The 16,538-nt window shown below is 55.3% G+C and overlaps 3 protein-coding genes across 3 annotated transcripts; all 3 read left to right on the forward strand.

Annotated features, from left to right (window-relative positions):
• Positions 1–3,307: 3,307 nt before the first annotated feature.
• On the forward strand, positions 3,308–4,573 carry LINJ_18_0590 (putative RNA binding protein; the record flags this gene model as incomplete). The annotated part of the gene is made up of 1 exon (XM_001464838.1): positions 3,308–4,573. The coding sequence occupies one exon, from the start codon at positions 3,308–3,310 to the stop codon at positions 4,571–4,573; it is 1,266 nt and encodes a 421-aa protein (XP_001464875.1).
• Positions 4,574–11,967: 7,394 nt separating this feature from the next.
• On the forward strand, positions 11,968–12,243 carry LINJ_18_0600 (hypothetical protein; the record flags this gene model as incomplete). The annotated part of the gene is made up of 1 exon (XM_001464839.1): positions 11,968–12,243. The coding sequence occupies one exon, from the start codon at positions 11,968–11,970 to the stop codon at positions 12,241–12,243; it is 276 nt and encodes a 91-aa protein (XP_001464876.1).
• A 1,748-nt stretch (positions 12,244–13,991) lies between these two features.
• On the forward strand, positions 13,992–15,899 carry LINJ_18_0610 (conserved hypothetical protein; the record flags this gene model as incomplete). The annotated part of the gene is made up of 1 exon (XM_001464840.1): positions 13,992–15,899. One exon carries the CDS (start codon positions 13,992–13,994, stop codon positions 15,897–15,899), a length of 1,908 nt encoding a protein of 635 aa, XP_001464877.1.
• Between the last annotated feature and the right edge of the window lie 639 nt (positions 15,900–16,538).

The following is a 16,538-nucleotide window of genomic DNA, read 5'->3' on the forward strand; positions in this document are numbered from 1 at the left end:
GCACACATCTAGCCCTTCCCTTTCCTTTCTGTGTGTGTGTGTGTGTTTGTGGGGTTGTGTTTCGCCCCCCCTCCCTCGTCGTTGTTATTGTTTGCTTTCTTCGCTCATCTTTCATCTGATTTGTGTGTGTGTGTGTATGTGTGTGTAGGTGTTGACCGTTCCTTTATTTTTTGTTTGCTTGGCTTCCTTTTCTCCCTCCCCCTCCCCGACTTTTTGTTTGACACCCTCTCTCTTCCGTCTCATCTACCCAACCATATCTGCCTCTGTTTTTTTTTCCTTCTGCCGTTTTTGATTTTTGGTCCTGTTCTGCCACCTGTGCTCTCCTCATCCAACACACTCTTTCTCTCGCAGATTCTTGTGTGTGTGTACGTCTGCATCTTCCGTCTCTAGTGTTTGTCTGTGTGCCAAGGCGTTTCGGTCGTTTTCTTGTGCGTTTTTTTTTCTGCCTTGATTTTCTTTTGTTTGTGTTGTGTGCTCCCCGTTTTTTTTTAGGTCTTACGTGTTTACATTTCCCCTCCCCTTTTGTTGTTTTGTTTCCGGTTGTGTTGATTCCCTCGCCCCTCTCCATCTCTCTCGCGTGCTGTGTGTGTGTGTGTGTGTGTGTGTGGTCTCTCTGTCTTCTCAGGTTCTTTTTCTTGCTGTTGTTGTTTTCTCTGAGTCACCTTTGACTGTGCGTCATTTCTTTTTTTTATTGGTTCTTCTTTCTTCGTTGACCGACTGCCACTCCGAGAATCAGTCGTTTGTGTGTGTGTGTGTGTGTGCTTCTTCCTTCACTTCCTGTTTCGTAACTTTCTGTGTCAGTGTGTCTGTGTATTCGGACAGCAACGGAAACGAAGGGGATTGCCTGCAAGACGAAAAAAAACGAAAAGGAGAGAAAAGGATATCACCGTGGCGGCAGCACGTAGGAAAAAGAAGCAAAGTCGAGCAAGCAATAAAGGTAGTTGTTGAGTGAAACAAAAAAAAAACAGAAAGCATACACGTCGCGAAAACAACAAAACTGAACGAGAGGGGCCAGCGGCAATAGACAGAGAAAACGAAAAGGCACTTCAAAGCAGAGCAGGAGTGGCAGAAGAGTTGTGCGCGTGTTTGCTTATTTTTTTCGTGTGTGTGTGTGTGGGTGGGTGGGTGTATGTGAGAGAGTCCGATTCCCTCCACGAGAAATTCTCGCATCTCTCTGGCCCCTCTTCTGGTGGGCTCGCTGTGGTCTCCCTCCTCTTTCTGCGTAGAAACGCCTTCCCACTCGCGTGTGGTTGCGTTTTACTTTGCTTGTCTTTCTGTCAATTTTTTTCCTCTGTCTTACCTTTTTTCAAAGACCAATAACGAAAAAAAATTCTCAAAAAGCCGGGAACGACTTTGTGTGTGAGTGCGTGCGTGAGTGTTCCTTTTTTTTTTTACTGGGTTCTCGTCGTTTTCTTGTTTCCGCTTTTTCTGTGTGTTTCTCTCTCTCTTGGTGTGTGAGTGGGTATCTTCTTTCGCAACGCTACTTCACCGCCTCCTCCCTCCTTCCTTGCACCCCCCCTGCCTCGCCCTCGCTGCCCATCAGCGCGCGTGTCTCTGTGTCTGAGTGATTTTTCATCTCCCATTTTTTTCGCTAGTGCACTACCCATTTACGTGCAGTCGAAAAAAAAGCGGAGGACAGACCCAAAAGTGGCAGCGCTCGTGCTTCTCTGATTTTCTTTGTTACTGCTTATATCCATACAGACGTATTTCCAAAGAAGAAGATACACTCTTCCCCCCCCTCCGCTTCTTTTGGTACTTGCATTTCCGTCTTCCCTCTATTGTCGCTCTTCTTCGCGTGTCTGTGTGCCCGTGTGCGTGTGTTTGTTTCTGTTTGTCTTTGCGCCGCCATCCACCACCCCATATCCACCTCCGTTTGCCTGCTGTCTTTTTTTTTTCTGTCCCTACGGGCTCGCTTGTCTCCTTGTCTGTCCGAAGAAAAAAACACACGAAAAAGAAAGGAAACAGTGTCGTTGGACTGTGTGTGTGTATGTGCAGGTGATTCTCGCTGAGATTGCTTCTTACAGTCGCCTATCGGCTTGTGAACATCTCTGTTCGTTGTTGTTGTCCATTCTCTTCGCTCTTTCGTTTTTTTTTCGCCTTTTCGCGCCTGCTTTCGATTCCTCCTCCTCCCTTCCTTCCTTCCTTTGTGAACGTGTGGCAAAACAAGCAACGGTACAAGAAAACAACAACCAAAAGGAAGAAGGTGCGTATTCTCTTCTGTCTTGCCTCTTGCCTGGCTTGTGTGGATCTCTGACGCTCTGTGCCACCCCGTTTGTGCGATTCCCTCTTCTCTTTACTTATTTCGTTGCTTTATCTTCCCCTTCATTTTGTTGTTTGTTTGTCTTCTGTTATTTGCCTTCGCATCGGTGCTCTGTACGTTTCTAGTTGTTGTTGACCCCCCCCACCACCACCACCACCTCTCTCGTATTCCTTTTCTTCCCCCTTTCCGCTTTCTCCCTACCGCTACTCGTGCTAGTGTGGTGTACTCCCTTTTTTGTTCGCTTCTTTTTGTGCGTGATTGTGTGTGGCTTTCGCTCTTTTCTGTGTTCCCTGTTGTTGTTTTCGGTGGCCACCTACGTTCTCTCGCGTCTGCTGGAGCTTCTCCTGTAGGACACACAGGCAACCATACACGTTTACAGTATTACGAAGTACCCTGTGTGCCGCTGTCGCCCTCATCGTTGTTGTCTCGTGCTTTATTTTTCCGCCTCGTGCTCACGCTCTTTTGTTATTGTTGTTCTTTCTTGTTTTCCTTTGCTGTTCTTGGTTTTGTATTGCCTCTTCCAACGTAGAAACAAAACAAAAAAGGGGTGAGGAGGGGGCAACAAAAAAAAAGGCACCAAAGAAAAAAAGCAAAACACAGCAGATCATCCCGCCGCACTCGCGCCCACTCTCTCTGTTCTTTGGTGCTCCTCCCCCCGCCCCGCCCCGCCCTCCCACTTCCCTTTTTCGTTCTACCATTCTTCCGCTTTGTTATCTGCTGCAAGAGCAAGCAACAGAACGTACTTGTTATATAGATAGATAGATAGTTTGCGTCCCTCTCGCGCACGCGCACTCTTTCGATTCCTCGCGTTTATCTGCCCCGCTGGTCTCCTTCCATCTTTGCCTCGTCTGTGTGTGTGTGTGTGTGTGTGTGTGTGTGTGTCCATTTATTCGTTGGTTGATTCCCTCTCGCTCTCTTTTTTTTTAGTTCTGTATCCGTCTTCGCCCTTTTCCTCTTCTACTGCAAACGTGGTCCACTCCCTTTCTGCTGGCAAGCAAGGGCACACCACCGCAGCACAGACAGAGAGGCCCAGTACATACAAAGGGAATGGAGCGTGCGGCCACTCAAAGCCAGAGCATCTACTCCAACGCTAACACCAGCAGCAGCAACGCTAACACCTACGGTAACACTGTCTCCTCCTACCTGTCCAACAACAGCCCGAACGCAGTCATGTACGGCGGTGGCAACAGCAGCAACGGTGGTGCACCTTCGTCCACCTCGGTCGCCACGGTGTACGCCTCTCCCACGCAAGCTTCGCCGAGTCAGGCGATCCGTCAGCAGGCGCAGGGATCCGCGCAGCAGAATATGAGCCAGTCGCAAACGAGCACCTCCTTCAACACCTACGGCGGCGGTGCGGCCAGCGGCTCCGGCAGTGGCTTCTTTTACTCCACTCCGTCGGCGCAGGCGCCGGGGGCGCAGCCCATGTACTCTGCCAACGCCTCCGCCGCGGCAATGTTCCCAATGCGTGGTGGATCCACCTCCATGACGCCGGCGCAGCCCACCCCAACCCAGATGCTGACACCTCAGGCCAACGCTGCCGCCGCGGCGGCAGCGGCAGCGGTGTGGACCAGCGCTGCGGCAAACATCAACGCTGGCAGCAAGCTCTTCGTTGGCCAGGTGCCTGCAGTGTGCACTGAGGACCAGCTCCGCCCTCTGTTTGCGCAGTTCGGCACTCTGCTAGAGATCAAGATCATGCGGGAGCCGAACGGTCGTAGCAAGGGTAGCGCGTGGGTGCGCTACGAGCTGGAGGAATCTGCGCAGCGAGCCATCACTGCCCTCAACGAGAAGCATGTTGTGCCGCCACAAACGAACCCGCTTCGTGTTCAGTTTGCCGCACCCAGCACCAACCGCATCCCGCAGCCCCTATCGGCCCTTGGCTCCATCATGCCGCCTTCTGCAGTCATGCAGCCGCAGCCGCAGCCAAGCTACGCGACCGCAGCGACTTATGCCACCCCGCAGGGCTACGCCGGCGCCACCACAGCGTACATGCAGGGACAGTACGCGACCTCGCCCAACCTGATGGCTGTTCGTGCCTCTCCACAGCAGCAGGCAGCGGTGCAGTCTGCGCCTGGCAAGATCGAATACCTGCGCAGCAACCAGCCTGGCGGTCTTATCTACTCCACCGCCTCCCCGACCGCTGTTGATGCGATGCAGCAGCAGCAGCAGCAACAGCAGCAGTCGCCACAGCAGCAGCAAGTGGTGTACACAACCGGTGGCCAGATGCGCGCTGGTGTCATGTACACCCCGGATGCATTTGCCATGACGAACCAGATGGCTGCCGCGCCGCAGCAGCCGCATCAGTGGTGCAGCTAAACCGAACCAACAATTTATGAGACCCTCCTGTTTTGGTTTTGCTTGCCCTTTTGTCTCATGGTTTGCCTCTTCTTCGTTACGGTGCACAGGATACATGCTGTATGTGTGAAGATACGTGTGTATGCATCCATATCTATGTACGGGTACGCTTTTATTTATTTTTGTTTTGAATCCAATGTGTTCCTTGCGTCTGTGATTCTGTCTATGTATGTGTAAGTGTGTGTGTGTGTGTGTGTGTGTGTGTGTGTGTGTGCACGAACGTGCTTGCTTTCACGTTATTTTGTTACTCTGTATTGTGCGTGTGCGTGTGAATGCGCGTGAGCTTGCCTGTCTCGTATGACCAATCTTCTCGGGTTTCCTTTGCATGTTTTCTGCTCTTACTCTACTCTTGCCGTTCCTTCCTCTCTCTTCTTCACCATCTCCGATCGTCCTCCGTATAGCCACTTAGTATGCTTTGCTTGTGAGTGCGTGCAGGTGTGTCTTGGCCAGTGTAAGAGTTTCGGATACTGAGCGGTGAATATGCTTGCCGCGTGGTGTGCCCCATTTTCTTTCTTTGTGTGCGTGTGGTCTTGCGTCTTGTTCGCTTTCTTCACCATCTGTAACGCTGTACGTTACTTCTTTGTAAACGAAAAATCTTCCTTGATTCTCCTCCCTCCCTTTCTCTCGTTGTCTCTCTTTCGTGCGAATGTGACGCCCAATGTGTTCTGTCTTGGTTCTTTTTGATTTTTTGGTTCTGTGCGTGTGCGTGTGTCTATGTCCGTGTGTGTGTGTGTGTATAAGTATGTGTGCAAGTGTGTGTGTGTGTGTGTTTCTGCCTGTGCGTGTTTGTGCATGCGTGTGTTTATGTATGTGTGTGTTCGTATGCGTGTTTTCTTTTTGTGTGCATGTGTGTGTTTTTGTCTTTGTGTGTATATGTACGCCACCGTGTGTGGGAATACATTTCTGCGTGTGTCTCGCCCCTCGTAGTCTTCATCGGCCTCCGACGCTGCCCCTCACGCCCCTACACGGCTTCTTAGTGCCTTCACACTACGCCTCCTCTTTTCACGTTCACGTGCCCAGCTCTGCATCCGAATCCAACATACAAGCACGCGCGCACACACATACACACATAAGGCACACAGAGATGCACTGTTAAGGAAAACGATGAAGGAAAACTGAAGTCTCAAGTGCCTCCTTGCTCGTTTCTTTTCGTCCTTTAGTTTTGATCTCCCTCATCTCTACGTTCGACATCTATGCTCCTTTTGCTCTACTGTGGCGAGTTCCTTTCTCCTCTTTGGTTCACTCTTCATCTCCCGTTTCTCTCTCGCTACCATCAGCCAAAGGCAAGTGCCTGCGTACATAGCGAAGAGGTTCATCGCCACCCCTCCTCCCTCTCTCCCCTCATCGCCCACGCGCGCCCTCTCTCTAGCGGCGTGTGGGAATGTATGCACACGTGTTGACATGTCTCGAAGTGCCGGTGGAGCTGTCTCTCCACTCCTCTTCCCCCTCTCCAGTCCCACACCTTCCTTTCTCTTTTCCTTCGTTTTTTAATCTCTTCGCTCCCCCTTTCCTCTTTTCTCCCCCCCCCCCCACCGCCACTTCCAATCCGCTCTCTCGCTTGAAAAGCGAGGGAGACCCCCCCCCCACACATACACACACACACACCTGCACACGCACGAGTACGGATACTCATGTGCTTTCATACATGTATATATATATATATATATCTGCCTACTATATGTGCATGTATATGTGTGTGTATGTGTATGCATACATGTATATACACAAATCTATATATCTATATAGATATATAGATATGACATGTTTCTGTTATATTGTGAACCACGTGCATGCGTGCTTTTTTTTGTCGTTTTCTGTTCGTATGCTTTCCCTCCCTCATTTGCTCCGTTAGTTTCCTTGGTTTTACACAGCCTCCCTCCTCCTCGCCTCTCCTCCCCCCTCTCTGTCGGTGTTTCTCTGGTTCCCACCGCCCAACCTCTCTCTCTATCTGTCTGTCCCTCCGTGTGTGCGTTCGTCGATGCATGCATGCCCGTTTTTTTTTCTCTTTGTTTCTTCCCCGTCTTGTCGTTGCTTGGGCTCGCACCTCCTCCCTCTCCATGCCTCTCTCGCCCTCGTCTACCTCCTTGGCTGCGTGTTTGAATGGCTACTAGATACCGTTGCTTGCACAATTGCATATGCGTGTATCATTCAGCAGGCAACACTGTCACTGCCGCTCCCTACCCTCCCCCTTCTCCTCTCCGTCCTCTTTTGGAGTCAGAGCCGGAGCAAACGTTCGGGGGGGGGGGGGAGAAAACGAAAGCACTTCAAGACATAACGAGATGCGTCTGAACCGAAAAGGAGAGAGAGGAGGCGGCGGCGGCGGCGGCGGCGGGAGAGAAGTGAGGGGGTGAAACCAGGTGCTTCTTTGGATGTTCAACACCCCCCCTCCTCTTCCCCCTTCCCCCTTCCCCTCTCCCAAAAAAAGCAACAACAGACGAGAGAGTGCAAAAAAGAGTTCTTTTTTGTGTGTGTTCAACGTGGCGTTCACAGCCGCGAACAAGTCAGCGCATATACACGCACACACACACACAGTCACAGCTCACCCGTCTCTGGCTAAGCCCTGATCGACCAGAACAAGCCGCCCTGCCGTCGAGCCGGGCCATGCGTCTAGCAGGCGCTTCTTGGCCTTTCTCGTCCCTTCTTCGGGTGCGTGCTGCGCGGCCGGCGTCAGACGGAGACCCCGGGTGGACAGCATGGCTTGATCGATGCGGGCCACCTCGAGAGTCCTGCTCGAGGACGGAGGCGGTGGAATCCGTCGTGCGGGTAATAAGGGGGTGGTGGAGGTGCATGCCACATGAGCTCAGCGAGGAAGTTGGCCAGCCTCGGGCCAGGGCCCTCCGAGATCCTGCGCGCCCTGCCTCCAAGTCACGCTCCCCCCTCCCGAGTCGCTTCAAGCCGCGGCAGGTCATCATATGGTGTGGAGACTCTCCACACCAAAGTCTGGAGGACTCGATGGTGTAGAAGGGGCAAGAGAGGGCGCCGAAGGTGATGTTAAAAGGGTAAGTGAAGCCTGAGAGAGAAACTCGAAACAAAAAAACGAAAGGAAGGCCAGACGACAGAGGATCGATGCGGGGCAGAACTATTGAAGACGATAAGAACTTCAGCTGTCGTTGGCATGTGCTGATGAGCTTTTAGCTTCAAATCTTACCGTCATCATTATGGAGTATGCCGCACGTGTGTTTATTCGTGTCTCTGTGTGCTGCTGAAGGTGGAACCGAGGTGCTCCTCTCTCTTCCTCTTCATGCAGCCTGTGCTATCGTTGTTTGCTCGCCTTCTTTTGGGTGTGGTTGTATTTGTATGTGTAGTGCATGTGTGTCTCTCCGCCGGTGCTTTTTTTTGGCTGGCTGGTTGGCTGCCGTTAACCCTTCCCTCCCCTCTCTCCCTCTCTTATGATACGATTTTTTTGCGAGTTTTTTCCCACGCCATCTCGTTTCATCACTGAAGCACGCTCTCCCTCTTACTTTCCTTCTTTTGTTAACTTTTACCTCTCACTGTTTGCTTCTTCTCTGTGTCTGTGTGTCTGTGTGTGTGCGTGTGTCCGGCTACCCCTGTACCTGTGCCCGTGTCTGTCTTTCGCTGTGGCTTCTTTCGTTTCTCCCCGACTCCCTTGTCTCTTTGGCGAACTTCTTTTTTTTTATTTGTTTATCTCGAGTGCTTGCTGTGTGTGTCTGTGTGCGCCTCGTGTTTAACGGTGCTCTTGTTTCCTCTTCTCATTGGTCTTCTTTTCCTTCAGCCGCACGTTCTCCGAACTTCTTCTCTCTCTCTGCCTGCCGTTGCCTCCCTAGCCGTGTCGCTGTGAGTGTGTATGTTGGTGTGGCGTGTTGTTATGAATATTCGTTTTTTTTTTGGCATCGCAGCGTTGCGGTTCGTGCTGCCCTTGTCTCTCGGTGCTCTTTTTTTTTTCTTCTCCTCACCCCAAACCGCAATTCTCTCTACCCATCCGCTTGTATCGCCATCGCTGTCGTGCTCTTCAGCTTGGGTCGCCAACAAAGCATATCTGTAGCAGCGAAGCTGTCTCTCGCTCACTGTCTCTTCATGGCGCACTCCCAGTCAACCGCCGCTGCTACTCTGTGCCCACCTACGAACCCCAGCAAGCATGCAGGCATTTTGCTTACAGTGATGTGTGTGTTTGTGTGTACGCGTTTATGTTTTGCCGAATGCGTTGAGCGAGATGCCACGATTGCCGTTGAAGGGGGTGGGTGAAGGTAGCCAAACTTAGCAGCGCCGTTGGGGGTAGATCATCCCCTTCTCCTCACCATCTCCCCAATGAGGGGATGGCGAGGAGAGCGTTGCTGTCGGGTGGTTGTGTCGTGCCTTGTGACTGTGACGAATCCCATCAAACGCTGTGGCTAGCATTGCATCAGGCTACACAAGAAGTCGGTGTCGTTGAAGGGTGCTAGGCGGTTTCGCCAGCGCACTGGCACCGCCCCAACTCCCACGAAGAGGGAGAGGGTGAGTGAAATATACACAGGCGAAGGGACTAGTGCCAAAGAAAAAAATATGTAAAGGGAACGCAGCGCAGCACGCACGGGCACCTATGTCTCCTTTGGCTCGGAGACAAGGGCGCATGTCTCCTGCATTCTTGCTCGACGTCTTTCTTCCGCCGCTGCTTTCTTTGTCTTTTTTTGTTTGTTTGCCTTCTTCTTTTCTCCCTGATTGCCTTTGTCTACCTCCCTGTCTCAACCTTACTCCCCTCTCCCCTTCCTCCCCAAACACACACACACACGAGAAAGCACATACAACAACGAATCAGCATTCACGCTCCGCGGTGTCGCACAGCTTCTTCGCTTCGGCTGCTGCCCCTCCCCTTCCCCTTGTGCGCGTCCTCTGTGTCTTTGCTTCGTTCTCTCTTGTTTTTTTTTTGTCACAGGGGTCGCTTGCTCGTTTGTTCTCTGGCGGGTGCTCGACATTTTTTTTGTGTCTTCTCTCGCACTGATGTACGGGTTGTGGCCACCCCTCCCACTACTCCGCCCACCACCACTCTTCCCCCCCCCCTCCACCCCGTCCCACTGCCCGCCTGAGTAGGCGTATTCACGCCTTCATGCACGAGCTTCTCACAGGATGCGTGGGGATGCTGGATGGTTAAAACAGTGAAGAGAGTTTCACGCGCTCGAAACGAATCCTGCTGCTCACACTCGCACGCCCCTCGGTTTCACCAGCTCGGCATGGCTACACTGTCCGCCTCCCTCCCCAGCCGCAGCCCACATTAAATCGCTCCTTTCGCTCCTTTTTCCATCCACTGAGAAAGCAGACTGTGATGATGCCGGCCACCTCAGCGTGGTGTCACAGGGTCTAGCACACACTCTTTGTGGGGAGGCCAAGGGCTTTCAACATGCCCTCAGGTGCGGCTGGCGGACTCTTAGTGTCGGCTGGCAGGGCTTGGCTGACGCTGTGCCAAAGACACCTGCGGTCACGATCACGTATATAACAGCTCACTACGAATCTCGCGGACGATTCGACAAACATATGCGCCCACCAACGTTGCTTCTACCTTTGCTGCGCTGCGGTGATGAACGTAATCCTAGACCCATCCTGCGCTGTATGCCGTGGGGTTATCGTGGGCTGAACGACGCCGGACGGTGTTCGTAGGCCCGGCCCTTTGGCGTGGCTCGAGTGCAACAGAGGCCGTGCGAACCCTTAGTTGTGTGCATGCGTACACATGCCGACGTGCTTTTCGTAGCATGACGCTTGTAGAAACGAGAGAAAAGCAAAAAGAAATGCACTCTCCGTGGTGGCCGTGGGTGTCTCTCGCCTTCCCTCCGACACTGGCACACAAGTGCACCGACGTCTCCTCCCTTCTCCGACCCTCTCTCCCTCCCCTCCTTCTCTTCCTCCCACTGCGGGGTCTCATGGCTTCACATATTCTCTGCCTTTGCGCATCTTCTGACTCTCACTCCACTCGCTCGCTGATCCCCTCGTCTTTCATCACGTGAGCGTCGTGGAACACCGCAACAAAGAGGTGAAGGCGAAGGGGCGAAACAACGCCATGTATGTTGCGGGCACTCCTGCCGGTCGCATGCGGTTCTCAGCATTCCTCCACCTCTGGGGTGGACACATTCCGCCGCATTTTTCGCCACGCTCGCGGGTACCATTTATCCGATAAGTAGACGTGTGGCCAAGGGCCGCATCTCGTCCCCTTCCCCGTAGTCACACTCATCTGCGCACGCGTAGCGGCTCTGCATTTGGGCCGGGCCCACCTGTGCGTGCGTGTCCGTGTGCATGCGCCGCACGCCGGTCGCGGTCCTTCCAGAGCCGAAGGTGCTACGAGTGCCAGATGCGCGCCTGTCCGCAAAGATGCGGCGTATGCAAGGGCCTCCGCCGTTGCTGCTGCCCGGCGCGGGTCAGTGGCCTGTGCACCTGAGGCACACCACGCCATCGCACCTAGAAGCGGGGAGGGGATTACAACAACTCACAGCAGTAAAAACACATCTCTGGATCAAGTCATCAAGCAGCTTCGGTGCAAGGCGATTTACGGGGTGAGGTACTTCGTGTACAGTGCAGACGGCGCCCTTTACGCCGGCAGACGTACTCCGAGGAATTACAGGCATACACCCGCAAGGCCAAGTTGGCGAAGGCCGCCCACGTGATTACCGCAACGCAGTCTGGGAGATGGCAACCCCCCCTCAACATTCTGTTTCCCTTCAGCGCTGGCTGTGGGATGGGCGGCTTCAATCTCAGTTATGGATTAACGGCTACTCCTTGGATTCTAGGTCGGTGCTGGGCCATGTCACGCTACACCCCTCCCTATGCACGGCAATCTTAGAGAACCGACGGTGATCTGCTGTGCAGCTGACGTTAAACAGTACACAGGTCACCGCTCAGGTTGTTTCGTCGAGCCCCCTTGCTCACCCCGATGCTGGGAGGACCGCAGCCAGCGTGCGGCGCATGCACACGGACACGCACGCACAGGTGGGCCCGGTCCAAATGCAGAGCCGCTACGCGTGCGCAGATGAGTGTGACTACGGGGAAGGGGACGAGATGCGGCCCTTGGCCACACGTCTACTTATCGGATAAATGGTACCCGCGAGCGTGGCGAAAAATGCGGCGAAATGTGTCCACCCCAGAGGTGTAGGAATGCTGAGAACCGCATGCGACCGGCAGGAGTGCCCGCAACATACATGGCGTTGTTTCGCCCCTTCGCCTTCACCTCTTTGTTGCGGTGTTCCACGGCATTACAGTTGTTTCGCATTCGACCTGCATCTCCTACTGCAGAGCTCTTGTTTTTGACCGGCTGCCTGCTGCCCGCGCTCCTCCCATGGCCTCCCCGGTCGTCTTCACCAGGACCTTTTCATATATCTTTTCGGCTCTCCGTGTTGCTGTTAATCGTCTTTCTTTGTTTTCGTACTGTGTGCTGCATGTCGTGTGGTCTCGCCTTCTCATGTCCTCCTACCAAGCCGTCGCCGCTCCGCCCTGTTGAATGCCCTCGGCGCTTTTCTCGCTCTGTGCTGTCCATCGTTCTTCTCCGGACGTTTGATTGTCTGAAGACAAGCGCAGGCGAGCGCGAGAAGCATCAAGGCGGCTGTTCGCCTCGTGGCGTGGGGAAGGTGGCCAGAAGGAGAGGGGCCCACGAGCGAGCCGCGACCGCGTGGGGACTGATAGAAATGCAACGATGCCTACTCACGAAAAGTTGAGAAGGGCGTAGTCGCAGGTTCCGCGTGGTCGCCGGTGAAGCGCAACAGCACGCACGTGCCCACATGAGCACAATGTAGAGAGGAAAGAGGACGCAGAGACTCCGAGGGACGTGGATTTGGTGGCGGGTGATGGAGGCGCAGCGGTTGCTTGATTGCTGTTCCCGACGGAGAGAATGCGTGTCTGCTTTTATCTTGTGTGTGTGTGTGCGCGGATGTGTGGTCGACTCACAAGCTCGGTGCCTTGTTGCAGTTTTGTTTTACCTGTCGATCTGATCGCGTGTGTGTGCGTGATGGGTTCGACCTCATTCATGCAGAAAGGGGCACCAGGCACACAGGCAGACAGACCCGGAGAGGGGCATGTGAATCGGGATGGCAGTCGGAGAGGAAGACGGCCATAGATGGAGAAGCCGAAAGGAAACTTGAGACGCACGTGTGTATCCGTGACCGCTCGCGCGCGCAGAGAAGCAAAGCACTCCATTTCAGCGTATGCTGTCGTGTGGCGGTCGTGCCGGGCGCAGTCCACCAATGGTCTCGATCGCTGTCATTTTGGTTCTCCGCACATGCGCCGCTTTCTGCACTTCCACTCACCTCCCTCCCTCGTGCACCTCTCTCTCTCTGTGTCGTACATAATTAATGATCTCAAGTCGACAGGAGGGGGCCCACGAGGGCGTTGGTGTGGTTCAGGGGGTGGGCGGCGGAATGTGAGGCGTGTGGGCTTCGTTGTGTATCGACAGCAAACAGCTCAAAGGCTTGCAGGCGTCTCTGCGCACCATTGCTGCAAAGTGCTCACGGCGGCTCCACGTATGCGTATCTGCGTGCGTGTGCGTGTGCGTGTGTGTGTGCGTGTGCGTGTGCGTGTGTGTCACTGGCGGTGTACACCAGGGCACTTCCACGCGTATCATGGCTCTAAGCCACAAGCCCCTCTACCCACATGCTCTCCATCTCCACGCTCATCTCGCATTGCTTTTCCATCCCAATCTGATGACGACAATAATCTCTGGTGGCGTAGTCAACGTCTGCCTTGTCTTCGTCATCGCCGCGCGTGGCAGCGCTCACACTCGCCTCCTTTTCGTTCTCTTTGTTTGCTTTACTTCCTTGCCGTACCCCAATCCCGTACGTCTCTCTCGTGCCCTCTCGTGGCTCTCACCGAGGTGCCGAGCATCACACACGCACAGCCGGCAAGCGACAGCGGCAACCGCCGCTCATAAGTCAGTGCTCCGGCCAACTTGACCTTTTACTCCGCTCCCCCCTCTACTCGACGTACTTGCACCTCTGTCTTTAATCGAGATCTCGCTGTGCTGGCGCACTCCCGTGACAGGACCATACACGGTGAGCAGCCCGTACACTTATACCCAGTTGGGCCCCTCTGCACTGGCGAGAGCGAGAGGGGAGCGAGATTACCTGCGACCGCTGCGTGCGTGTGTGTGGCTGTTTTTGTGCGGAGCGCGGCAGGGGTTGGAGAGACAGCGAGGCGGATAAGCACATCCAGGCACGCGCATGCAGCGAGCAAGAAGTATCGTTGTGCCCTAGTCGACCCCGCCGTCTTCGCACGCTCTCCCTTTCTTCTCCATCAGCAGCATTTCTCGCCTGCTATTGAACTCCGCAAGCCTTCAATCTCGCTGCGCCTGCACGCGTCTCCGTGTGCGTGTGCGTGTGTCGAGGCTGTACCAGAGGGTACGTCGCCCCTCTTCTTTTCTACATCTATTTTTGTTTAGTTTTGCAGCGCTTTGGCGTTGCTTGGCTTGAAGATGAACCCCTACTACGTTGCCCCGCCGCCGCCGCCGCAGCAGCAGCAATCGCGGCCTTCCGTGGATTTGGACGACCTCTTCGGAGGTCCCACCGCAGCCAACGAGCACAAGCCCTTCCACGCCGCTCCAGGCGAGCCAGCCCCACCCTCGTACGATGCCCTTAACGGCGGGTACTCGTCAGCGCCACCCCCGGCGCATCATGCTGCTGCATCGGAGCCGCAGCAGTTGCACAACGGAAACGTCAGCGGTAACCAAAGCCTTTACTACGGAGCGGCCCATCAGCAGCAGCAGCAGCCATATGGTCTGCCAGCTGCTGTTCCGGCCTCCGCCTCTCCATACGGGATGCCGTCTCCGCCTCAAGCGTTCTCGTCGTCATCGCCGATTACGCCTGGCACGGCACCGCCCCTGCAACCACAACCGCAACAACAGCAGTACGGGGCAGACCCACGTCTTTACGGCGCGTACCCTGCGATGCCCGCAAACGGCATGGCACCAGCAGCACCTCCGCTTCAGCAACAGCCACAGGTGTACGGGCAGCCGCAGCCGCAACCGATGCCTGGACCAGTGCAGCAGCAGCAGTCGTTTGTCCAGAGCAGCAGCGTTAGTCCTAGTGGAGCTGCTGCTGTTGCGGGCCCGACAACGGCGGCCGGCGTGGGCAGTGGCGCGGCGCCGTCCCGGTCTGCGGAAGAGGAAGACCGTCTGCAGTTGGAGCGCATCATTCGCCTGCGCCGCGAGCTGGAGCTGGAGCAGGAGCGGGAGCAGCGGAAGAAAGAGGAGCTGCAGACGTGGGGCTGCCCTATTTGCACCTTCCGCAACAAGCTCAACGAGGTGAAGTGCGAGATGTGCGGCTCTACGAGGCCCGGGTACACGGCACCCGCTTCAGCGGAGCCGCCAGCCCAGCCCCAGCAACAACAGCACCAGCCTCGTCCTGCGGCGACACCCTCGCAGGTCAACGCTGGCGTCACGGACTGGCAGTGTGGCATGTGCCTCGCCCCGAATGAGGCGCATGCGGAGCGGTGTAAGGTGTGCTACGCCTACCGTAGTAGCGGCATCCCGGTGCCGACAGTGTCTCCATCTGGCGCCGCGGCCAACGCGAACCACAACGGCGTTGCCTCCAACACGCCGTTCACGACAAACTGGAAGTGCAGCGTGTGCGGTGAGGTAAATCCGCCATCAAAGGCGAACTGCAAGGTTTGCAGCGGGTTCCAGCGTAACGGCACCGCGGTCACGGACGCCGTCCCGGCGCCGAGCACCGGGAGCGGCTACGGAGCCCAGGCGACTAGCAGCGCTGACCCGCCGCTGCCGATGGTGTGGTCGTGCTCCGTGTGCACCTTTGAAAACTCCGTCTCAGCTGCGGTGTGCAAGGCGTGTGAGAGCGGTCAGCGTCCGCGCCACTTGGCCCCCAAGAGGGACAAGGAGAAGTCCACTAGCAGCAAGCAGCATGACAGCCGTGTCAGCGGCGCCAAGGACGGCAGCGGCGACGGTGAGAAGAAATGCTCATCGTCCAAGTCGCAGTGGCCGTGTGGGACGTGCACGTTCTTGAACCCGATTGGCCGGAAAAAGTGCGACATGTGCGGTGCAAAGCGGCCGGAGTCGTACGCCGCGGAGGCGGACACGACGGAGGCACGGGCGGCGGCCAAGCAGGAGGCTCAGGACGATGCCGAGGAAGTGGCATGGCAAGACGACGACTCGGTGACGGAGTGCAACAACTGCCACACAACCTTCACGTTTCTCATCCGCCGACACCACTGCCGACTGTGCGGGTACGTGTTCTGCGCGCACTGCTCCAACTACTCTGTGCCGCTCACCATGGGCAGCCTGCCGCAGCGCGTTTGTGTGAACTGCTACAAGGCGCGATTAGAAGAGGAGAAGAAGACGAAGAAGGCGCGCCGCTGGCTGGATAGTTAGCGACGGTGTGTGGACGGATGGGGAGACACAGCAAAGTGGGGGATGAAGTGTGGGGTCGGCATGCGTGTTGTTTTGTTTCTTTCCTGCTCATACCACTGACACCCCTATGCATGCTTGGGCACATGAGGGTGGCGTCTTCTCCTCTCCGCCTGCTCTTCCGTTCTCTCTCTGCACGCCTGCCTTGTCGAAAGCTCTCTTCCCCTTCCTGGCTGCTGTTTTCTTTCTCCAAGTGCGTCGCCATTATTATTGCTGCTCTTCTTGCTTGGCGTGTCGGCTTCAGATGGTTATGTCTGTCTACGTGCGTGTGTGTGTAGGTGTGTATTGGGGGCCGTCTGCCTCTCTTTTCCCTCCCTTGCCGCTGAGCGCGCTTGTGACTGGGCTTTCCCGTTAGTGTGCATACATGTCCAGCATACCTTCCCACCACTCCCATCGCCATCCACATCATCTGCCACCATGACGTATTTCAGTGAGCGCTGCCGATTTCTTCGAGTTGTACTTGCTTCTCTGTTCTCCAAATGATCCTGTCGCTGTGCTTGATTTAGGATTGCGCGTGCGAGCTCGCTTGCGTCTTGTCTTCTGTCTGTCTTTCCCCACTTCGCATGCTGCTGCCCCGCCCCCCTCCCCACCCCACCCTTGGTC

This window comes from Leishmania infantum, chromosome 18 (genome assembly GCF_000002875.2).
Source record: "Leishmania infantum JPCM5 genome chromosome 18".
NCBI lineage: Eukaryota > Euglenozoa > Kinetoplastea > Trypanosomatida > Trypanosomatidae > Leishmania > Leishmania infantum.